At 41.7% G+C, this 16837-nt stretch overlaps 1 protein-coding gene across 2 annotated transcripts in view; it reads left to right on the top strand.

Annotated features, from left to right (window-relative positions):
• Window positions 1-224: 224 nt before the first annotated feature.
• The window catches only part of LOC139557460 (chemokine-like protein TAFA-1), a 43030-nt gene continuing 26417 nt past the window's right edge, over window positions 225-16837 (top strand). Inside the window, exons 1-2 of one of the 2 annotated variants that reach the window (XM_071372279.1) lie at window positions 225-696; window positions 2690-2837. In XM_071372279.1, coding sequence (XP_071228380.1) covers window positions 2690-2837 — 148 coding nt within the window. In that variant the 5' untranslated portion in view covers window positions 225-696. Of the gene's footprint in view, window positions 697-2686; window positions 2838-16837 lie in introns of both variants that reach the window. The other variant, XM_071372278.1, reaches the window with a different exon arrangement.

Here is a 16837-nt window from a genome sequence, read left to right as displayed (position 1 = left end):
GTGTAAGATGTACTAGGTAAATATAATCTATGTAAGTGTCTATAGGTGTTCTTAAGTGGGTGTTCCTATGTGAGACCACCCGTGTTGATTTCCAATGGTAGGAGGCTGATAATCAGGACTGACCATAAGGTACCTTGCCGTTTCAGTGTGATACTGGGGCAATCTTGCTTTAAGACCTGATAGTCTTTACACTCAGGCAGGCTGAAGAGGAACAGTCATTACTTAGTGCTCGCTGAGGGGGACAGAGCTAGAACGTGTGTTCAGAGACTGCCTGTCAATGGGAGGAGGACGCAGACGGACAGAGCGAGAGAGAAAGAGAAAGAGAGAAAGAGAGAGCGAGAGGGGAGATTCTACAGCAGTTAATTAAGGATCACTCTGTATGTGCCTGTAAACGCAAAGAGGCAAATCTATTCTGTGTCAGTGCCAGGGTCTCCTCGAGGGAATACAGTGATATTTCAAAGGAGGAAATGGCAAGGCTCTAAATCTGTTTCAGTCTCTGTGCTCATTGCTGTTGGTCGTCCTCAGACAAAGTGAAGAAGGGCAAGCCGTGAAGTATCAGAGGAGTTTGGGAGTCTCTACACCTAAATCAAGGATAAAGTTGTGGGGGGATTCACATCAGCTTCGGGATGGATGGATTTAAGATAATGTGATAGAATAATTATTTACTCTGCCAGGATTACCAGGATCTTTACTCAGGTAGGATATTTACTGTATAAAGGAGGAGAGCTGTTTAGTGTTTCGATGGAAGTAGAAATAAAACTGTACCCAAGGGACTTTACATGAACAAATATGGAGACAGTTTCATAAAATCTGCATCACTGAGATTTAAGTGAGTTTGTACGTAGTCATGCGTTAAGCAAATTCCTTAAAAGTACTGTGCTCTGTTTTTATGACATACTTTTGCTTGCATTTGTAGTAACATTACTTTTACAATATTTACTGTTTGCATAATCTTGTGGATTTCATGTTCCTCTTTTATCCCAAGGCTGATTTATTCCAAAGGTTACATCCAGTCTGTTGAAATACATAATGTATTGAACTATCAAATGTACTGACAGTTTTTGGAAATTTTCTGGGCCAATTATGTTATGTACAGTACTTTACTGTACATAAACACACATGAGAACATCGATAGTGCATTAGAAAGAAAATACATGTTATGTGTTTTGCAGACTATCACACCTTTTTACAGACGTACGGTCCTTTAAACAGGGAAAACAGAGACTTTAATATCTAGGCTGAACTACGATAGGATCATAATGTGATCACCCTGTTGCAGGAGAGTTTCTCCTGCAATGTAGGAAATGTAACACTTGTAATGTATTTAAGGTTTAAAAAGGCTTATGAAATTTTTAATTTGGACTTAGACATTTCAGTCTTGATTTTCCCTTACGAAAAATGTATCAACCCCTACAAAAATGTTCATTAATTATAATCCACATAATAATTCAATTTCCTGTTACTGCAGGAATTATTTATTGCTGTAGCAAACTGGCTCAAATGAAGATCCTATATCTATACTGTAGGATATGTGGAATGAATAACAAAAGGCCAGCTACATGTTTTTTTCTCTGAAGCACTATCATTGAAAGCCAATCCAAGGCGGAAGCACACTCTACTCAGATTTCACACAGACACAGTAAGCTACATTCAAAAAAATATCTAAAACCTAATCTAATACAAAATCTCATTACCTATTAAAGACACCTGCATAAAAGCACATTTTCCTTTGACATGCTCCTTAAAAAAATTCACATTTTGTAATTTGTTGAACAGAAACACTGCTTGCAGGCAACACCTCTAGTTTGTTGATGTAAAGATATGTTGACAGTGGTAATTATTTAGATTATAACTGAGAAAAAAACAACACTGAAACTGAATCTAATAAAAAATCTAATTACATGACAAAGGCACCTGCCCAAAAGCTATTTTCTCTTTCACAAGCTTCACTAAAAATGAATAATTTTGTAATCTATTGAATACAATCACAATTGAATGCTATCACCACAACGTTTGTTGATGTCAATATATTTTTACAGAGGCAATTATTTAAAATATTGAATCATTCTCAACCCAACCCTAACCTTAACCTGGGATCTGTATGTGTCTTGAAGCCCCCTTATCTAAACAGCTTTGTGACAGACATTACATGATTGTTGATTCCCATTATGGTTCTGTCACTTTCACAGCCTTGTGACATCCAAAAGACACCCATAGAAAAGAGTTGGCAGCTAACTGCCTGCGAACCAGGAGAGAAATCATCTTTTTTATTTCTAATTTTGGTTTAAAGGCAGGCAAGAAGAGATAGTCAGGAGTTGAAGAGGGGGATTCAGCCTATCAGGGGAAATCTCAGCTGCATAGAATAAGTCTCCAGGGACCATTCCACATTTGCTGCTGCGCTGTGGCTCATGGACAAAATAGGATAGGAATAAAAAGATCACAAATGAGCAGTTGATTATCACGCTGAATGATACACTGTTTATTATGAGATTTATGTGGAAGTTCATTGGGTCAATGTGCCAGGACATGGTTTTCTCTGTGTGTTTCTGTGTGTGTGTGTGTGTGCGCGTGTGTGTGCTTTCATTTGGTCATGAGTGCATCTGTGCTTGCGTGTGTGTTTCTGTGTGTGACATGATGACCTATGACATTGACTGTGTCCCCCCCCCCCCCCCCCCCCCCGCTATAGCAGATGTGTGCTGTCATGTCCTGGCTGCTTTGCCTGGTCCTCTGGGTCAGTGGGACGACCATCCAGCTCTGCCGGGCCACCTTCTATGAGACCATACAGCTACAGCAGCACCATGTGACACGGCCTGGAAGGACTTCCATTCACATGATTGGTGAGTCATCAACAACACCCTCCTCCACTTCTACCTCTGCTTTGTTCCACGTTTGAGCTGTGTAAATGTAGGTCTAATGAAACATTGCAAAAGGTTTTGTCCCTTTTTATAGCCTTTGTATGGATAATTGCGGTACAGAGTAATGGTTGTTTACTGGAACAAAACAAGATAGGGAGGAGGGCTTGGGCAATATACGTATATTCTATGTAGAACTTTGTGTGTTCTTTGTAAATAGTCACTGAAAAAAATGACCAACTTTCCCTAACCTCTTGCAGGTTACTGTTTTTCATCATGAATCTTGTTCTGGAGGCAGCTCTGCAGAGTGGTCACTAGCTGGCACAGCTACTAAGTCATACACTCTGATTTTAAACCTAACTTTAACCCTAACCTTAACCCTAACCTTAACCACATTGGTAACCCTAATACCTAACCCTGACCTTAAATTAAGCCCAAAAAGTGAACTTCTGTTGTCATACATTCTTACAATATAGCCAATTTTCCCTTTGCAGCTGGCCCATCTAGCGGAAGTCGCTAAGTTCTGCCTCCAGGACAAGATATCCCAATAAACTTCAACCTGTTAAGCACTTTAGAAAAGGTTATGGTGCTTGTGGTGTCACTGGGGGCTTCTTTTGACAAAGCCATTATTTTCTAATGGCTGACAGGCTAATTAGCTAGGACAAATCACCCATTAGCTAACTAGCATGCACATTGCACTGTGTTACATTTGTCTTTTGTGTTTGCTTCAAAAGTCCAAACCAACGTGGCAAGACTGTGTGTTTATTCATTTTGAGCTACAGTTTGCAGGATCTGGCGGAAATATTTACTCTTGGGTCCACCTCAGCTCCAATAACTCTCATGCTGATATATGAGTTAATTTACCAACAAACGATTCTCCTCCTTTTGGTTCGGGTGATTACAATCTCTATGAAATTGTGCTGAATTGAAATTGGACTACCGGTACTTTTGTTTTCAGGAAGCCTGAGTTATGGATATTGTGAATGGAAGTATACATAGGAGAGAATCATTCAAAAGCTGCATAGTGAATCTTGTCAAGGCTTTGCAAAGAGAGCTGTGCCAGTGCTTTTAACTGAGCGTGCTTTTAACTGAGCGTGCAGCACTCCTCAGTGGCTGTTCTATTTCCAACGCACTAGTAGTGGTAAAGCAGGTCAACTGCTTCTTGTATTCAACATTTGATGTCAGTGTCAGGACAGTAATTCTCGCTACACCACCTTTGATTCATCGCTCAGTCACACGTGAGTATGATATAGTATGTGCTATTAAATGTGGACAAATACAGCCCAACCAAATCCCAGGGTATTATAACATGTGGACAAATGCAGCCCAACCAAATCCCAGGGTATTATAACATGTGGACAAATACAGCCCAACCAAATCCCAGGGTATTATAACATGTGGACAAATACAGCCCAATCAAAACCCAGGGCATTATAACATGTGGACAAATGCAGCCCAACCAAATCACAGGGCATTATAACATGTGGACAAATACAGCCCAACCAAATCCCAGGGTATTATAACATGTGGACAAATGCAGCCCAACCAAATCCCAGGGCCTTATAACATGTGGACAAATGCAGCCCAACCAAATCCCAGGGCATTATAACATGTGGACAAATGCAGCCCAACCAAATCCCAGGGTATTATAACATGTGAACAAATACAGCCCAACCAAATGCCAGGGCATTATAACATGTGGACAAATGCAGCCCAACCAAATCCCAGGGCATTATAACATGTGGACAAATGCAGCCTAACCAAATCCCAGGGCATTATAACATGTGAACAAATACAGCCCAACCAAATGCCAGGGCATTATAACATGTGGACAAATGCAGCCCAACCAAATCCCAGGGCATTATAACATGTGGACAAATGCAGCCTAACCAAATCCCAGGGCATTATAACATGTGGACAAATACAGCCCAACCAAATCCCAGGGAATTATAACATGTGGACAAATGCAGCCCAATCAAAACCCAGGGCATTATAACATGCGGACAAATACAGCCCAACCAAATGCCAGGGCATTATAACATGTGGACAAATGCAGCCCAATCGAAACCCAGGGCATTATAACATGTGGACAAATGCAGCCCAATCAAAACCCAGGGCATTATAACATGTGGACAAATGCAGCCCAACCAAATCCCAGGGCATTATAACATGTGGACAAATGCAGCCCAACCAAATCCCAGGGCATTATAACATGTGGACAAATGCAGCCTAACCAAATCCCAGGGCATTATAACATGTGGACAAATACAGCCCAACCAAATCCCAGGGTATTACAAGAATAGAAAATGTTTTAAATAAATATATAACATAAAATGTGATAAAACTAATAAATACTTGAAATATGACTAAACATAATTTCTTTCATTGATGCGGAGTGCAACCTTTAGGCTTTAATATAGCCCAATCAAATCCCAGGGCATTAGAAAATTCCATGTTCGTGTCCTGATGCCTACATAGGCTATTGAGGCAGCAATAATGCCTGGTTTAAAAGACACTGTCACAATATAGCCCCGAATGCACAATTTCAAAGGTTTTATACAGTACATCCTCCTACTGTATTTTTAGACTACTAAAAGTATATTTTGTGTGTTAATTACATGTTTTTCTTTGAATGTAATGTCAGCACAACATACAGTAGACTAAATGCTTATTGGGTTCTGTTCTTTTCCATGTTAAATCTCCACTTTAGTGAGAGTTATTTGGAGAAAGCTGTGAGCCTGATTGGAGTTACTGCTCTCTCGTGAGCCTTTGTGGTTTAGACGCCCCTGATCATATGCTTTCCTGAAAAGATTGATTGCGCCGGTACTGAAAGCAGCTAACTGGCCTAGCTGCTCCAATCATAAAGCAATGACGGAGGAGTAACCCAACATGGATGTCATATTAGTACAGTGGCTTGCGAAAGTATTCATCCCCCTTGGTATTTTTCCTAATTTGTTGCCTTACAAACTGGAATTAAAATTCATTTTTTGGAGGTTTGTATCATTTGATTTACACAACATGCCTACCACTTTGAAGATGCAAAATATTTTTTCTTGTGAAACAAACAAGAAATAAGACAAAAAAACAGAAAACTTGAATGTGCATAACTATTCACCACCCCAAAGTCAATACTTTGTCGAGCTGTCTTTTGTAGCAATTACAGCTGCAAGTCTCTTGGGGTATGTCTCTATAAACTTGGCACATCTAGCCACTGGGATTTTTGCCCATTCTTCAAGGCAAAACTGCTCCAGCTCCTTCAAGTTGGATGGGTTCCGCTGGTGTACAGCAATCTTTAAGTCATACCACAGATTCTTAATTGGATTACGGTCTGGGCTTTGACTAGGCCATTCCAAGACATTTAAATGTTTCCCCTTAAACCACTCGACTGTTGCTTTAGCAGTATGCTTAGGGTCATTGTCCTGCTGGGAGGTGAACCTCTGTCCCAGTCTCAAATCTCTGGAAGACTGAAACAGGTTTCCCTCAAGAATTTTCCTGTATTTAGCGCCATCCATCATTCCTTCAATTCTGACCAGTTTCCCAGTCCCTGCCGATGAAAAACATCCCCACAGCATGATGCTGCCACCACCATGCTTCACTGTGGGGATGGTGTTCTCGGGGTGATGGGTGGTGTTGGGTTTGCGCCAGTGTTTTCCTTGATGGCCAAAAAGCTAAATTTTAGTCTCATCTGACCAGAGTACCTTTTTCCATATGTTTGGGGAGTCTCCCACATGCCATTTGGCGAACACCAAATGTGTTTGCTTATTTTTTTCTCTAATCAATGTTTTTTTTCTGGCCACTCTTCCGTAAAGCCCAGCTCTGTGGAGTGTACGGCTTAAAGTGGTCCTATGGACAGATACTCCAATCTCCGCTACGGAGCTTTGCAGCGCCTTCAGGATTATCTTTGGTCTCTTTGTTGCCTCTCTGATTAATGCCCTCCTTGCCTGGTCCGTGAGTTTTGGTGGGTGGCCCTCTCTTGGCAGGTTTGTTGTGGCGCCATATTCTTTCAATTTTTTTATAATGGATTTAATGGTGCTCCGTGGGATGTTCAAAGTTCCTGATATTTTTTTATAACCCAACCCTGATCTGTACTTCTCCACAACTTTGTTCCTGACCTGTTTGGAGAGCTCCTTGGTCTTCATGGTGCCGCTTGCTTGGTGGTGCCCCTTGCTTAGTGGTGTTGCAGATTCTGCATATTCTGCATATTCTACATATGCAAGCACCACTTTTCCGTTTTGTATTTTTTCCCCAAAAATTTTAACAAGTAATTTTTTTCCATTTCACTTCACCAAATTGGACTAGTTTGTGTATGTCCATTACATGCAATCCAAATAAAAATCTATTTAAATAACAGGTTGTAATGCAACAAAATAGGAAGAACGCCAAGGGGGATGAATACTTTTGCAAGGCACTGTAGCTCTAGTCCTTTAGAGTAAAAACTAAACAGAGCGCCATTTAAAACTACACAGGGAGCCATTTAAAACTACACAGAATGCCATTTAAAACTAATCACGGCACCATTTAAAACTATACAGAGCGCCATTTAAACCTACACAGAGCGCCATTTAAAACTAAACAGGGCACCATTTAAAACTACACAGAGCGCCTTTTAAAACTAAACAAGGCACCATTAAAAACTACACAGAACACCATTTAAAACTACAGAGATTGTTATTTAAAACTACACAAAACCCAATTTAATGGGATGGCCGTGTACACAGACACACAATGCATAGATACACACATTAGATGGGACTAATATAGGACTGTAATGCTGAATGTTTCAGTTGTGTGTCTGTCCCATAAACATTTCTAAACAACAATGAAGGGGAACATGTTTTCTGAGCTCGAGATTCCCAGCTATCGAGCAATGACCTTATGAAATCTCCTCTGAGACATCAGTGCTTACTGCTGTTCTATGAGCTTTGTGATGGTACAGACCATAATTACATTCTCCCATTGAAGAATCAATCACTTGGGATGTTGGCATACAGCTGTAAAGACAATACACTCGACAAACACACATTTCCGACAAGCATTTGAGAGAGATTTCAAATTCAACCAAAAATATGAATACTGGTTAGTTAATCTTGTAGAAAGCATACAATCCTTAATTTTCTGGATCAGGGGAAAGAGTAAAAACCTTGTTATTCCTGAATACCATAATTTGTCTTGTCCTCATGCCAGGATAAATGGGATGCCAGTGTTATGAGAGCAGAATGCGATGCCTGGATTGACTGTGACATCAGGGCATTTGTTCTGCGTTGTGTGTTGTGTGGCTGTTGGATTGGTAGCAGTATTGGGGTTGACGGGTCATGAATTGGTGGCAGGAAGGACATTGGCTGTAGACTGTTGGGCCAATCATTGAAGCCGGTGACATGCGTTAAATTCTCAGTGACTGGTACTACCACAGGAAATTGAGATCACAAGGGGCTGGAGATCAGTTTTTTCCTTGCCAATGAAAAGTGTTGGGCTGTAGAGGTAAACAGGTTCTCTAAGCAGGATAAATGGTAGGCATAGTGCAATGAAAGGTTTTAACATGCTGATTACGGCTAAATGCAACTCACATGGTCCAATATGAACACGAACAACACCTTATTCCAAACAACAGACATTGATTTTGAAAGCCTTGAACAAAGGTAGGTCTATGTGTATAATTGCCTTGAGCCAATTTGAAATGTATTGCAAAAACAACACAAAGCATCCCAAGGGTCCCAGTGTCCCAGGCCCAGCACGCACTAACTCTAGCTGGAGGTAGGATTCCTGAATAGATGATTATGTATCTCCAGTGAATCAGGAGGAGGTAGTGTACTCCTCTCCACCCTTCAGCTGTACTTATAGGATGCAGCAGCAGCCGGAGCTTCACTCTCAGACGTGCTGTGGGTTGTTTTACGCTCCTCTGGTGAAGACGGACAGTGCAGTTTGCATGATTCACAAGGTGCCGTATTTATTCCATGCAATGAGCGTGAACAGTAGCAGGAACAGATTGTGGTTGTCGTGCATGCAAAAGGGGCATCGGCTTTCTTTTTAGGATCCTGAGTTGACATGCAACCATCCACCCCCAACAGGGATCACAGGAAACACACTAGAGCACTCAAACGTACTCTTGCCAAGCACTCTTGCCACTGTTACAAAGTTTTATTGTGTTTTTCTGATCACACTTTATCTCTAGAACTCATACACTTTAACTCATACATAAGACTTTGTCCCATGGTTTGAACTTACTTTACAAACTGAACCATATTGCTCAAAACAAACAAACAATGCCACCTACAATTAATCTGTAGTGATATGGTTATATAAATGATAAGGTTACATAGTATTTAAGTGTATGAAAGAGGTGTGTTGACAGGGACTTTTAAATGCTTAATGCTATCTGTCAGACAGTCCATTTCCCATGTGGTGTGTGTGCACTTAAGAGTGATGTATATAGAGAAGAGGGAAACATAATGCTATCTTAAATTAAGCTGGAGTGATTGTATTGTAATTTTGTACTATCTTCAAATAGGAGGAAAGATTTGTTTTTAAATGGTAAGAATTCTATTGAGTGGTTGGCCTGAATCTCAATTCCATCTGAAGGTGTCAACAGAGCCGCCTCTTCCTATAAGCAGACTAGGCGCTGCGTGTAGAGCCCCACACACTCTAGGGGGGCCCGACCCCCCACACACAAAAAAAGGAACTCAGTTAAGGTCTCAACTTACTGTTGAGAGTTAGAATAGTAGAATACACAAGGTGCAATTTCGAAATTTGGTAGTGCATCAGCAGTTTTCCACTTGTTATGTCCCTCAATTAGCCCATGGCAGCTACATTTTGTGGGGATGGCTAGGTAATTGCTAGCCCCGGCCAAATCTCGCTTGGGGCCCCCAAAAGGCTAGAAGCGGCACTGGGTGTCCACAGAGAGACAACAAATAGGAGTTAAGAGGACACAGAAGCCTGAGGTGGTCTCACTCATCAACTCCCTCTCACCTACACTACGGCTGGCAGGGTTTCAACTCAGACAATACTGGATTGAACTTCACTCGGCTGAATGGTTCTTTCCTAATTGCACTGAAAATGCATCAACATCTGGTTTGTGTACTGGACTCCCAGTATGTTCATTTGAATTCTCAATGCAAATAAGTACTTAAATTGACAGTCACCCAAACATTACACCCCAAATTATATAGAAATCAGACACACACGTCAACATATAATATATAGGTAAGGGGCAGTGGTTATACGTAGGCTATACCATTTTAATGTTGCTTGCAAGCTACATGTTTTTCATTGTGTATCTTTCTGTAAAAGAGAGTGAGAGAAAAAAGAAGGAGCAAAAACATTTCCCCATGCTCTCTAACAAAGGAGAGACATAGTACAGTGCTACTTCCTCGCCAGAAACAAACATGAAAAATTGATTTTCAGCGGTCGCAAACAAAGGTTGCATCCTTCTAGACAGTGACAGTTTAATAGCCTTATATAATGCCTCTTGCAGGCACATTCTTTTGACTTACATGTCGCTCATCCTCCCCTCAGACCTCCTCTAAGGAGGCTTGGGTTCAAATACTATTTGAAATCTGTCATATACTTTGAGCGTTTGATGCAGTCTGCATGGAGCGCCAGGTGTTAGAGGTTTGCACTTTTGAGACTTTGCATTCCAACAGGAAAGGTTCATCAAGCACAGGTACAATATTTGAAAAAAAATCCAATATTATTTGAACCCAGGTCTGCCTCTGAGCCAGGAAGCCATGCCTTCACTAGGTCTCATCCCAGCCTACCTGCAGTGTCTATGGGAAGTGGCATGCAGCCTGAGCCTCAGGCTCTACTATATCTGGTGCCTGCCAACCCCACTTTGTCCCAATATTCTCCATACATGCCAGTGTGACCCCAGGGGACCAACACTCCATACAACTCCATTATGCAGTGGTGGGAAAAGTACTCAATTGTCATACTGGAGTAAAATTAAAGATATCTTAATAGAAAATGACTGAAGTCAATCAATCAATAAATCAATCAAATGTATTAATAAAGCCATTTTTACATCAGCCGATGTCACAAAGTGCTATACAGAAACCCAGCCTAAAACCCCAAACAGCAAGCAATGCAGATGTAGAAGCACGGTGGCTAGGAAAAACTCCCTAGAAAGGCAGGAACCTAGGAAGAAACCTAGAGAGGAACCAGGCTCTGAGGGGTGGAGATTATAACAGTACATTGCCAAGATGTTCAAACGTTCATAGATGACCAGCAGGGTCAAATAATAATAATCACAGTGGTTGTAGAGGGTGCAACAGGTCAGCACGTCAGGAGTAAATGTCAGTTGGCTTTTCATAGCCGATCATTCAAAGTTAGAGACAGCAGTTGCGGTAGAGAGAGAGAGTCGAAAACAGCAGGTCCGGGACAAGGTAGCATGTCCGGTGAACAGGTCAGGATCCCATAGCCGTAGGCAGAACAGTTGAAACTGGAGCAGCAGCATGACCAGGTGGACTGGAGACAGCAAGGAGACTTCAGGCCAGGTAGTCCTGAGGCATGGTCCTAGGGCTCAGGTCCTCCGAGAGAAGAGAGAAAGAGAGAGAATTAGAGGGAGCATACAGACACCAGATAAGACAGGAGAAATACTCCAGATATAACAGCCCCCCGACACAAACTATTGCAGCATAAATACTGGAGGCTGAGACAAGTGAAAGTCACCCAGTAAAATACTACTTGAGTAAAAGTATTTGGTTTTAAATATACTTAAGTATCAAAAGTAAATCTAATTACTAAAATATACTTATGTATCTAAAGTTAAAGTATGTGTTTAGTGAGTCTGTCAGATCAGCGGGAGTAGGGATGTGATAAGTGTAACAATCTTAGGCGTAGTGGGTGCGGAGTCAGGTGCAGGAGGCAGAAAGTTCTGAATAGAGCTTTAATCAGCACCGGCCAAAATAGTATATACAAACTGAGCGTCATAAAACAAATATCCAAAACAGGAACCAAACCAAGATTGCACTACCACACATACAAAGTGGGAATAAACAAGCACGAAGAGCAGGCGGGCCTACCGACTTAAATAGCCAAACTAAAAATCTAAACAAGAAACAGGTGAAACAAATCAGACCAAACCAACAGAAACGGGAAAAAGGGATCAGTGGCAGCTAGTAGGCCGGTGACGACGACCGCCGAGCACCACCCGAACAGGAAGGGGAGCCACCTTCGGTAGGAGTCGTGACAATAAGTGTGTGAATTGGACCATTTCCCTGTGCTGCTAAGCATTCAGAATGTAACGAGTACTTTTGGGTGTCAGGGGCAATTTATGGAGTAAAAAGTATATTATTTTCTTTAGGAATGTAGTGAAGTAAAAGTAAAGGTTGTCAAAAATATAAATAGTAAAGTAAAGCACAAAACTCAAAAAAACTACGTAGTACTTCAAAGTATTTATACTTAAGGACTTTATACCACTGCCATTATGTTAAGGTACCTTCTTAGACTAATTTCCAGTCTATAAAGTAGTATTTCCATGTCATTTGACACATTTTTATAAATGTTTATTACTTATGTAACCTTTATTTAACTAGGCAAGTCAGTTAAGAACAAATGATTTTTTCCAATGATGGCCGTATTTGTGGTAATCTTTTAATTTTTAAAACATTTTTTATTTCACCTTTATTTAACCAGGTAGGCTAGTTGAGAACAAGTTCTCATTTACAACTGCGACTTGGCCAAGATAAAGCAAGCAGTGCAACACAAACAACAACACAGAGTTACACATGGAATAAACAAACATACAGTCAATAATACAATAGAAAAAGTCTGTATACAGTGTGTGCAAATGAGGTAGGATAACGGAGGTAAAGCAATAAATAGGCCATAGTGGCGAAATAATGACAATATATCAATTAAACACTGGAGTGATAGATGTGCAGAAGATGAGTGTGCAAGTAGAGATACTGGGGTGCAAAGGAGCTAAATAAATAAAATAACAGTATGGGGATGAGGTAGTTGGATGGGCTATTTACAGATGGGCTATGTACAGGTGCAGTGATCTGTGAGCTGCTCTGACAGCTGGTGCTTAAAGCTAGTGAGGGAGATATGAGTCTCCAGCTTCAGTGATTTTTGCAGTTCGTTCCAGTCATGGGCAGCAGAGAACTAACTGGAAGGAAAGGCGGCCAAAGGAGGAATTGGCTTTGGGGATGACCAGTGAAATATACCTGCTGGAGAGCGTGCTACGGGTGGGTGCTGCTATGGTGACCAGTAAACTGAGATAAGGCAGGGTTTTACCTAGCAAAGACTTCTAGATGACCTGGAGCCAGTGGGTTTGGCGATGAATATGAAGCGAGGGCCAGCCAACGAGAGCATACAGGTCGCAGTGGTGGGTAGTATATGGGGCTTTGGTGACAAAACGGATGACACTGTGATAGACTGCATCCAATATGCTGAGTAGAGTGTTGGAGGCTATTTTGTAAATGACATCGCCAAAGTCAAGGATCGGTAGGATAGTCAGTTTGATGAGGGTATGTTTGGCAGCAGGAGTGAAGGATGCTTTGTTGCGAAATAGGAAGCCGATTCTAGATTTAATTTTGGATTGGAGATGCTTAATGTGAGTCTGGAAGGAGAGTTTACAGTCCAACCAGACACCTAGGTATTTGTAGTTGTCCACATATTCTAATTCAGAACCGTCCAGAGTAGTGATGCTGAACGGGCGGGCAGGTGTGGGCAGCAATCGGTTGAAGAGCATGCATTTAGTTTTACTTGCATTTAACAGCAGTTGGAGGCCACGGAAGGAGAGTTGTATGACATTGAAGCTCGTCTGGAGTTTAGTTAACACAGTGTCCAAAGAAGGACCAGAAGTGTACAGAATGGTGTTGTCTGTGTAGAGGTGGATCAGAGAATCACCAGCAGCAAGCGCGACATCATTGATGTATACAGAGAAAAGAGTCGGCCCGAGGATTGAACCCTGTGTCACCCCCATAGAGACTGCCAGAGGTCCGGACAACAGGCCCTCCGATTTGACACACTGAACTCTGTCTGAGAAGTAGTTGGTGAACCAGGCGGGGCAGTCATTTGAGAAACCAAGGCTGTTGAGTCTGCCGATAAGAATGTGGCGATTGACAGATCGAAAGCCTTGGCCAGGTCGATGAATACAGCTGCACAGTATTGTCTCTTATCGATGGCGGTTATGATATCGTTTAGGACCTCAGCGTGGCTGAGGTACACCCATGACCAGCTCAGAAACCAGATTGCATAGCGGAGAAGGTACGATGGGATTCAAAATGGTTGGTGATCTGTTTGTTAACTTGGCTTTCGAAGACCTTAGAATGGCAGGGTAGGATAGATATAGGTCTGTAGTAGTTTGGGTCTAGAGTGTCTCCCCCTTTGAAGAGGGGGATGACCGCGGCAGCTTTCCAATCTTTGGGGATCTCAGACGATACGAAAGAGAGGTTGAACAGGCTAGTAATAGGGGTTGCAACAATTTTGGCGGATAATTTTAGAAAGAGAGGATCCAGATTGTCTAGGCCGGCTGATTTGTAGGGGTCCAGATTTTGCAGCTCTTTCAGAACATCAGCTGTCTGGATTTGGGTGAAGGAGAAATGGGGGAGGCTTGGGCAAGTTGCTGTGGGGGGTGCAGGGCTGTTGACCGGGGTAGGGGTACCCAGGTGGAAAGCATGGCCAGCCATAGAAAATGCTTATTGAAATTCTAAATGATCACGGATTTATCGGTGGTGACAGTGTTACCTAGCCTCAGTGCAGTGGGCAGCTGGGAGGAGGTGCTCTTATTCTCCATGGACTTTACAGTGTCCCATAACTTTTTGGAGTTTGTGCTACAGGATGCAAATTTCTGTTTGAAAAAGCTAGCCTTTTCTTTCCTAACTGCCTGTGTATACTGGTTCCTAACTTCCCTGAAAAGTTGCATATCGCGGGGGCTATTCAATGCTAATCCAGTACGCCACAGGATGTTTTTGTGCTGGTCAAGGGCAGTCAGGTCTGGAGTGAACCAAGGGCTATATCTGTTCCTGGTTCTAAATGTTTTTAATGGGGCATGTTTATTTAACATGGTGAGGAAAGCACTTTTAAAGAATAATGGGTTTCTGACAAGACATCGAGGTCTCTTTCAGGGGAGAACTGATGTGCCAGTTTTGGATTTTGGATCTGGGCCACATTTTGTCAGTTATTTTGTGTGAACAGTAATCATATTTGGATACAACACTTTGCACGTGCCTGATTATGTTCAGCATTGGTGTGATATTGGATTTTACAACAGTCAATACTACATGTACTCTCTTGGACTCCATTGATAATTCCATTCACGAGACCCACGTGTACTTAGTGCTTGTAGATATTGGTTTATACAGCATGTTTATAGAAAATGTACATGCAGCAGCATTGTGTACTGGGCTATGGTTTTGTGTGTGCAAAATGAATTTCGGAGGCCTAAAGCTTAATTAATTACACAGCACTCACTCTCCTCTGACTCTGCCAGCTGTTATCAGCCTTAGATACTCTGTATGAGGATCCTCATGCATTAATAGCCATGCTACATCACTCCCACCAGGCTCAGGGGCTGCTGGCACAGGGGGTTCTCCAAGAACACACACACACACTTGCACACACACACACATACACAATCACACACATACATACACAAACACACACATAAATAGTGTAGAGTGGAGGGGAATTGTTTTGTTTTGCATGTTGGAGTCAAGGCCACCAGCCACGGAGAATAGCAATCCATCAACACAGTGTCAAACAGCCCCCACATTCAATTTGATCATTCTCTATTCACTTTTCACAATTTCTTCTCCACAAAATACTGTGTGAGGATGTAGGGCAAAAGAATAATGTTCATCCTAACCTTGGATAAGATCGGATTCTGAAACAGAGTAAAGTGATAATCCTTCCATTGAATTGATCATGCCTCAATGACTGATAGAGCAAGTTGACCCACAGGTAAATGGCTTTGTTTTGTGATATCCATTATCCACAACATCCACATGACATGTCAACAACAACAATATGTTGTCAGCTATAGCAAATTCACTACACAGTGGTTGATGTGATTGGGTAAAAAGGAATGCAGCCCTTATGACAACAAAAAAATCACAAAAAAACGTTGTTTTCAGACACGTGTGACCTTATATCGAACATATTTACATTTTCACAAGTCAGACGTTGTTTTCAGACACGTGTGACCTTATATCAAACATATTTACATTTTCACAAGTCAGACGTTGTTTTCAGACACGTGTGACCTTATATCAAACATATTTACATTTTCACAAGTCAGACGTGGTTTTCAGACACGTGTGAAGTTTCACATGTTATATCATTTTTCACATGTTTTTCCCATCACATGTTTTTCCCTCACTTCCAGCTACATCTAGTCTTCCATCCAGGGATTGACCAGGGCCAACCCTGCACTCAGGCTCCTGAGTGGCGCAGCGGTCTAAGGCACTTAGACAGATTTGTTTTAAATTAGTCAGAAGTTTAGTATTTGGTTGTAACGGCTGTCGAAGTCGTTCTCCTCCTCAGACGAGGAGGAGCATGGATCGGACCAACACGCAGAGTGGGTAGTGCTCATGATAATTTAATAAATCAAAACTGAACACTTACAAATACAAAAACAACAAACGTGACAAAACCGACAACAGTCCCGTGTGGCACGAACACTGACACGAGATACAAACACCCACAAAACACACGTGAAACCCCGGCTGCCTTAGTATGATTCTCAATCAGGGACAACGATTGACAGCTGCCTCTGATTGAGAATCATACCAGGCCGAACACAAAACCCCAACATAGAAAATCACACATAGACAGCCCACCCCAACTCACGCCCTGACCAACTAAATAAATACAAGAAAAAGGAAAAACAGGTCAGGAACGTGACATTGGTCCCATATTCCGAGCACACAATGATTACATCAAACTTGTTACTCTACAAACTTGGTTGATGCATTTGCTGTTTGTTTTGGTTGTGTTTGAGATTATTTTGTACCCAATAGAACTTCATGGAAAATAATGTATTGTGT

This window comes from Salvelinus alpinus, chromosome 28, assembly GCF_045679555.1.
Source record: "Salvelinus alpinus chromosome 28, SLU_Salpinus.1, whole genome shotgun sequence".
NCBI classification, from domain to species: Eukaryota; Metazoa; Chordata; class Actinopteri; order Salmoniformes; family Salmonidae; genus Salvelinus; species Salvelinus alpinus.
The sequence above is the reverse complement of the archived record's forward strand: the minus strand, read 5'-3'. Positions and strand labels throughout refer to the sequence as shown.